Source organism: Amblyomma mixtum, chromosome 2 (genome assembly GCF_055824585.1).
Source record: "Amblyomma mixtum isolate Tamu chromosome 2, ASM5582458v1, whole genome shotgun sequence".
Lineage (NCBI taxonomy): Eukaryota > Metazoa > Arthropoda > Arachnida > Ixodida > Ixodidae > Amblyomma > Amblyomma mixtum.
Genome location: NC_143013.1, coordinates 90,394,241 through 90,402,071, shown reverse-complemented (window position 1 = coordinate 90,402,071; position 7,831 = coordinate 90,394,241). Strand labels below are relative to the sequence as shown.

General features: G+C 48.7%; 1 protein-coding gene across 1 annotated transcript; it reads left to right on the top strand.

Annotated features, from left to right (window-relative positions):
* On the top strand, window positions 1-7,831 carry LOC149360110 (uncharacterized). The gene is made up of 4 exons (XM_089569197.1): window positions 1-168; window positions 2,840-2,966; window positions 5,760-6,010; window positions 7,301-7,831. Exons 1-4 carry the CDS (start codon window positions 1-3, stop codon window positions 7,829-7,831), a joined length of 1,077 nt encoding a protein of 358 aa, XP_089425323.1.

Below are 7,831 nucleotides of genomic sequence, written 5' to 3'. Positions count from 1 at the left end.
ATGGGGGCCGCGGCCGACTCGGCCTTTCGCTGCTCCACCGTTGTGCACGCCGTCCTGAGGTGTCTGCCGGTGGAGGACCTCTTCAGCTGCGCGCGCTACGATGCGCTCTGGGAAGAGGTCGCCCTGCCACTGCTCGGAAAGAGGCTGCGGTTCTTCGCTCTGCTCCAGGTATTCACACGTAGTACGATGTTTGTCGGCGATCCCGACTCTTTTTCCTCGCTGCCAGACTAGACACTACATACATATTGTATGCTGCTTGTGCTCGTCCAGAGCTGTTTTCTTTGCTTATCGGCACCCTTGTGCATATGCAATGATGCTACGATTATTTGTGACTTTTAGATTACAACTACGCAGACAGATAGAAAGAGTCTTAAAGAGAGCCACATCCGAATTGCTATTTGCGCTTGCGCTGTACCCAAGATTCTGACTAGAATTTTTCCTGGTTGTCTATGAAGCACTGATTTCATCTGCTTCTCTAGAGCGAAATATATGGAATCTCTGAATAGGCAAAACAGTCGGCGATCTGTAATCCAGAGAGTAAAAATTTGGGCCTGTTGGTAGGTCATAACGATTTTTGGAAGCGCAATCTGTAAAACAGCCAGAATATGATGTATGACATCATCGAATAGAGGGGAAAACGTAATGGCATTGGCAAGCGTAAAAGGTCGTTACGATGTACGTAACAAGCAAGTCATGGGGCATAACGTAAAAAGAAATTCCTGAAATTTCTGTGCCTTTGTCCATACCAGATACATCAAGTAGTGTATCGTGTTCATCCCCCCGTACACCACGCCACGAATAAACACGCTCACTCTCAGACGCACCGTCCAGATCACAGCAGTTCTACGCCATTTACAACGCACATGATTATTGAAAAGCTTCAGAATCTCTCCAAGAGTTTCACCTAGTAGGTGAAATGTTTGGGGGAATCTCCCAAGGTGGAGTAGATTTGTAATAAGGGAGTAATTGATCACTGACATCCACCAAAAAGCTCATTCTCACTGAAATATCAGTCGGTTAGCCAATTCCTGCAGAATCCTTCAGTACTGCTAATCATCATGAAAAGGGGCCGCGCCACCATGTTCCTGCTTGACCAGAAAACCTTGCTTCAACGTCCTTGCATTTATTTCGTCTTATTGATCTTCATTCCGAATTGAAGCGGAAGTCTGTTTTCTGCAACACTTTCATAATCCTAGCCCGCTCGGCGCTTATATGGAGACAGAGGGCACCGACAGTGCCACGACTGGTACCAGCGATCATCTGGCTGTTGCGTGAAGCCTTATCATACTTATTGGGACATTCAAACATTGCTCAAAGAAAGGGTGCGCTCATTAAACTACAACCGTCATTAAACTACAGCAGGCGGCGGCAGCCGTCGCTGCCGCCGCCGCCGACTCTGCCGCCTGACCTTTCGGCGCAGACGCGCGCTACTGCGCTTGTGCGCCACCTCATCACCGCTGCTGCTACTGAGCGCTCGTCCCCTCGCCATCGTTTTCCCATTCGTTGCAGGCGCGCATTTACCACTACGCATGCGGAAGGAGGGCTATATAACGCTCTTGCATGCACCGTTATCGTGGTGCTCCCAATGCATTGTGCGCGAACTGCGACAGCCATGACGTCAAACAAAGCATAACTGCTGCTTTTCGCTTGTATATCCAGGCTTAACCAGAGCTAAGCCACTGCCAATTTTTTATACATATTTCTTTATCATCATCAGCCTGACTACACCCACTGCAGGGCAAAGGTCTCTCCCATGTCTCTCCAATTAACCCTGTCCTTTATATACGATGTTTTTTAGCGGTGTTATAATTAATCTTACACTTCTAGCCTTATGTCATCTCTCTGGGTTTGAGACACCAGTCTTTCAAACGCTTTTTTTGCTAACATCCACCAGAGAGTCATTCACATGACCATTCTTATCTCTAAACCCTAGGCCTCATTGAGAGTGACTGTGCCTGCATTGAAATCCGGTCGAATACCATCACATTCGACCTCCTCGATTAACGCCAGCGGCTGCCATGCGGTCACTTTGGCTTGCGCACCAAGCTCTCCCATATAGAGTTTAGTACAAAATTTTTATCACCCTTGATTTGCTTTGCTTTGCTTTGCTTTCATAAATAAAATCAAACATCAATATTTGATGAGCCCATAGCCAGAGCTAGTTGGGCTACTGAAGGGCTCTGCCAGTACTATGTAGCTGCAGAAATGCATGTACCTGCACTGTTCTTTAGAAATTGAGTAAATACTGAAGGTGCCGTTTAAAGGAGTTTTCAAAAATGTTTTCTCTTTTCCTTCTGAATGCGTATGCTTATACAAGGTATTACCGTTGTGTGTTCTCCCATAGCTCAAGGCTCTTTGAATGGATGGTAAGGTAGAAAGCTCGGATTCACCGCAAAGGGCTTGAGAACTGATTGTCAGATTAGCAGCCATCTCAACCGGAACCAATAAGTTCCCCAGAGATTTTTAAGCGTTTACAGAGCCGCTAAACTAAGTTGTATACAGGGAAAGGCGTTACTACTACCTTCAATAGAAAATATTACCGAAGCATTTCTCATCCTGCAGCCGCAAACATGCATCTTCGCGTTTTGAATAGATTGCGGTGGAGCCGAAACGCAAAAATCTACGCGTTCCATGGGATGCCGTTGCGCATTAAGAAGTCCCAGGTGTTCAATTAAACCGGAGTCTTTTACTACGACGTCACCAACAGACCATGGCAGCATCGGGACTTAAACAGATATAAATACCGATGCTATCTTCATGTTAAATATTAGAGAAGAAGAAAAATTCTGCGTTTTCAGTCCTTCATAGCCGTATTATAAGAGTCTCTTCCTCGTTTCAGGAATGCTTGGACGGCGAGTCGTTGAGCCCAGCATTCAAAGAAGAGCTAGAATTTCGCCTGCGCACCGCACGACGAGCTCAGAGACACCCGGCTCTGGCGATCGCTTTTTGTTCATGCAAATATTATGGTAAGTAAGTAAACGAATTACCTGTGCTTGTGGGTGGATCAGTATGTGCGTCAGTCGTGAAAGAGGTTGTGAATATGTGCGCTTCGCTCGCGTTCTGCGCTTTGTCCACCTTGGGATCGCCCCGACTTGTCGATGTCTCCTTAAAAGGAGTAGCTCGATAGGAAGCAGGTATTTGAGTTGTTTAAGCAGGTATTTTGTTTCCATTATATGAGCCTTCTCCTTAGGCAAGAAGTGGCTCCAGAGCTTAAGACCTCAGTGCTGCATGCTGCGATCATTAGTGTGCTAGCCCTTGTAGTGGTCATTCCCTGCATTTACCTGTCGTGTGTTTGCGTGTGTGTGTTTGAAGCCTGCTTTGTGGTAGGCTACCCACCGGTTTGTGGCAATCTGCCCAGGTGTATAAATATACATCTGGCAGGTTGTGATTAGGTCACAAAGTTATGTGACCCAGGCGGCTGGTGCATGGACGACAAGCAATGCAAGAAAATGGCCACACAGCACTAGCACACGTGCTTCTGATTTGGCTTACCACGCAGATCAAATGACATTTTTTTCGTTGTTTCTTGTATCTGTCAGTTTCGTTACATTTACTGCTGTGGAACCAGTGTTTTTTCTGTACCATAGTCTCACCTGCATGGTATGTTGGTCGCGGCTGGTTTCTTCTCGAAACACGGTAATAACGCGCGTGTATTACAGCGACAGCCGTTAAACGCCCGTTTCTGGGTTTCTATTCGTTTTAGGGTGTCGTTGTCTTTCGTTGTCGGCATAACCGCTGGGTGCGTTGCAATGGGAGCAACTCGAAGGGTGGTTATCGTTAAAGGAGGAAGGTATCACGTTAGCGGAGAAATGCGTACCAGTGAATGGTTAGCACAGAAACGACCCGGAGGGTGGTACAATGGAAGGATGAGGGTATCGAGACGGGAGGGGGGGGGAATCCCCAAATGGAGGATGGTTACCCTGGAAAGAGGAGAGTATGGTTAGAACGCAAGAATGCTCAACCGATCGCCGTTTGCCACGGCAAATAACCGGAGGACACTTACCCTGGAAGGACACGGAGAATTGCCATGAAGGAAATATTAAGGTTAGAGAGTAGGAAGGCGTAACCAGAGGATGGTTAATAGGGTAACCATCCTAAAGGCGGTTACCGTGGAAGTATGAAGTTGTGGCGAGAGCAGGGAAATCCCCAATCGGAGAATCATTATTACCACAGGGGGAGGGTATGGGAAGAGCGTGAGAAGGCGCAACTGGTGCGTGGTTGTCATGGGAACCAACTGTAGGGTAGTCACCCTAGAAGGCGAAGAACGGTTGCCGTGGAGGAAGGGTATGGTGAGAGGAGGAGGTCATGGCGAGAGCATGACGTGTACCACGGTAGGTATCTGAAACGTGGTTATCGTGCAAGGGGGAGGAAGGAGGTGACGAGAGTAGAGAAATGTTGCATGGTCCATCTGCGACAGATTCGGCGAAACGTGCCGCCCGAGGAGAGGATCATCGATGGTGCTACGCTTATAGAGGAGCGGATTAAGAGCAGACCCATAGAAGGAAAACAAATACGTGTGGAAAACTGGAAAAAGCCTTAAAACTATACGCATGTGGGGTCATTCTCATATTATCTACCACAACATATTGTAAAGTACAAGCACCTTAACAACTATCGCTAAATCTCGCATTAGCCACTGGTAACCACCTTGTCAATGTCTTTTTGTACGGCGTTGAAAACTGGTCCCGACGGAAGACGATTACTTCTGAGTTCCGGCGCAGTAAATTAATAGCGCGCGGCCAAGGGTTATCGAGATGTTAATCCATGATTCTTAACTGTGTTCATTGGTGCCGCCACCGAGTTTGCTTATTTAGCGAGCACATGCTGAACCCAATAAACAGTTCGATCTTAGGTGCAAGACTGCGTGCCGGCTTCCTGCAGTGCCGCAGCTGCATCGTAACAATACTGAAGCATGATTAGACCTACGACTTTCAACGTGAGAGCGTTAAGGCTCCCGTTCTGCAGAAAATCCAGCGTCGGTGTTGTGAGCTGAAAATTCGGTGTTTCATTTGCTACTACCTAGGTTACATGGCACTGTGACGGCATCGCAACCTGCCCACCACATTCGGAGCGAACTGCCCACTGAGGCAGGCGGCAGTTAAACTAATTATTGTTCGCGAGAGCCTGCTCAAGAAGAGTGACCCGCGTCTCACAATCTCCGCCGGTGGCTGTGTTTTGAACACCCACCTGCCAGGGCATCTCTTAACTGCTGCACTACTGTGCCAGACGTGGTATGAGCCCCCCCACCCCCCCCCCCCCCCCGTCACCCCTTAGGTTTATCAGTGCAGAAAATGACCGTGCCTGCGAGGTGTTACGTAAAGAGTACCCTAGGCCACTGCATACCCTTATGGGTATGCAGCTTAATTAACATGCTCTTAATTAACATACGGTTTAAGTGTACCTCAAGTTTCCTAAGCTACGACCGTCAGCTGCTCAGGCCAAGGTCGAGAGTTGGATGCTGGCCCCGGTCGCTGCTATTTTAATTTTATGGAGGCGCTGTGCAAATGCTTGGTTGTAATGATACATAAGTGCACTTAAAAGAACCCCTGGCATTTTGATGTAATCCGAAGCTCTTCGCTAAAGCGTCTCTTATGATCCACGATGTTTCTGCGAGAAGTTAACAACCATGAGTCAGACCCACGACTTTGCTTTTTTTTTCCGAGCCCAGTTATCGAAAAGACAGGTACGACGGGCGGGCGGTTTACATTCGCGATGTCTTCGATCTGCGCTAATACTTAAACAACCTCTTTCCGGCCCAGATGGAGACAGCGTCGCCTCGTGCTTTCCTGAGGACACCGCCGTAGTCCAGCTGGACGTGACAGAACCCGTGTTGCTTCATCGCGACGGGCTCGAGCAGAACGGCCAGGCGGCGTGCCTCTGCGTACTGGTGCTCTTCCACTGGCCAGACGCCCAGTTCCAGTGCGAGTGGGCACCGTGCGAAGCCTGTCTGCAGACCGCGGCCCCCATTCTTGGCGCCAAGCGAAAGCACCAACACCGCTGCCCCAGCCAGGCAAGTCTCGCCGCTGGCAGACGAGTAGACTGTCCTCTGTGCTGTGCCGAGTTAACTGCGCTATTTGCGTTGGTATATATTTGTACACGGTGAACGGCAATAGCCCTGGCTAAACAATGTTCTGTGTCTTGGTCTGACCTTGGGTGGCCCAAGGGCGTTGACCCGTGTAAGCGGCCTCCTTTTGTCTTGGTCCGGCTGAACGCAGTTGGGCTCGCAAAACGGCATGTTCCTGCAACGAGCGTCTAACTCTTACGGCGTCCCTGTCGAAGTGGTCATGCCTGAGAAATCGTCGAGTAATCACTACTGCGATTCTGGACTCGCTGGCTGCACCACACGCTTCGTTTCTAATCACAAGTGGACACTGATAGCAGGTATGAAATGGCACCGAAGCCGCCATTTCCGAGAGGGCGCCGTTTGCTGGGCTCCTTATGACAGCGATTCATCAACTTTTCGCGGAGCTGACAACACCCTCTATGATATCCTTTTCGGGTAGAGTGGGCGTAGCGGAAGAACTTTCATAGAGTGGCATGAAGAATGAGAACACCACAGGATTAGGTTTTGTACAGCCACTATCAGCTGTGACGACGTCAGGGAAGCCATACCAGACACTGTTTGATGAGAGGATGCTGTGCAGCTGTGTGCCTTGTGGCGCGTATTGCGGGGCCATAATATCTTTGTTAAATGGGCTATCAGCGTCAAACGATGCGTGAACAAGACAGTTGCAATGGCATGATTTCAGTTAAGGGAGGTTAAAATGTAGAACACTTGATGTTAACTTATATTGCGCAAACACGACTGTAGAGAAATTTTTAATAGACCCCGCTTCTACTTCATCACTAGCGAGCTTTAATTTTGTATTCTTATGTAGATATAGCCCCCTTGTTGGTGTTTCAATTTTGCAGTGGTGTCGGTATATGTTTATTCTGTGAGAGCTCCATCGGGCAGAGAATAATCTAGGTTAATCGGCTATAGAAGTGTAAGGAAAGATCGAAAAGATATGTGGCCACAAATACCCTTGTTGTATCTAGGCAATACACTTATGTCTGGTTTGGTTGCTGATTTGAATTCAACTAGGCGATTCTTTTTTATTGTTTCTGCGACTGAACCGGTATTCACTGTGCAGGTTAATCCGCTATAGAAGTGTAAGGAATGATGGAAAAGATATGTGGCGACAAATATCCTTGTTGTATCTGCAGCAATACACTAATGTTTGGTTTGGTTGCTGACTGGATCTCAACTAGGCGATTCTTTTTTATTGTTTCTGCGACTGAACCGATATCCACTGTGCAGGTGACATTCATTCACAAAGAAACAGGCCAGCGTGCTCGGTTCGCCTTCTACGCCAGCAGCGCCTACGACCAGACAACGTTCCGGACTCCTCCTATCCTGAACTACGTGGCGGGCTGCATGCTTTGGACCACGCGCCTCAGGCTGCTGAGGCCTGTTTTAGAAACCTCGTCCGATCGTGCGGTCCTGTGGGGTTCAGTATTGTTCGGACACGTCGTGGCGGCCGCCTGTGTGAAGTACCCGGCGTTAGCGACGATAAGTCAAATGTCGAGACACCTCGAGAGCGTGCGGCAAAATTTCAGCGTTGCCGAGGAGAAGGCGTTGGTGATGTACTTCCAAAACGACATGCTTGACACCGATGTGTGCGACGCTATCTGCAAAGTCTTCAGAGGTGCCGCTGTCGTGCTCGGAGCCGCGAGCTCACTGGCTCTGGATGTCAAGCCCTTTGTGACGGATCTCGAACAGGACGCAGGCGACTGGACTTCACCGCGCCTTCTTGCTGCGGTTATTGTAGTTGTCCTTGGCATCAGATAG

Coding starts and splice junctions, on each gene's coding strand:
- LOC149360110 (XM_089569197.1), top strand. CDS start 1: ATGGGGGCCGCGGCCGACTCGGCCTTTCGCTGCTCCACCGTTGTGCAC. Junction 2,967..5,759: donor TTGTTCATGCAAATATTATG/GTAAGTAAGTAA, acceptor TTTCCGGCCCAG/ATGGAGACAGCGTCGCCTCG. Junction 6,011..7,300: donor AACACCGCTGCCCCAGCCAG/GCAAGTCTCGCC, acceptor TCCACTGTGCAG/GTGACATTCATTCACAAAGA.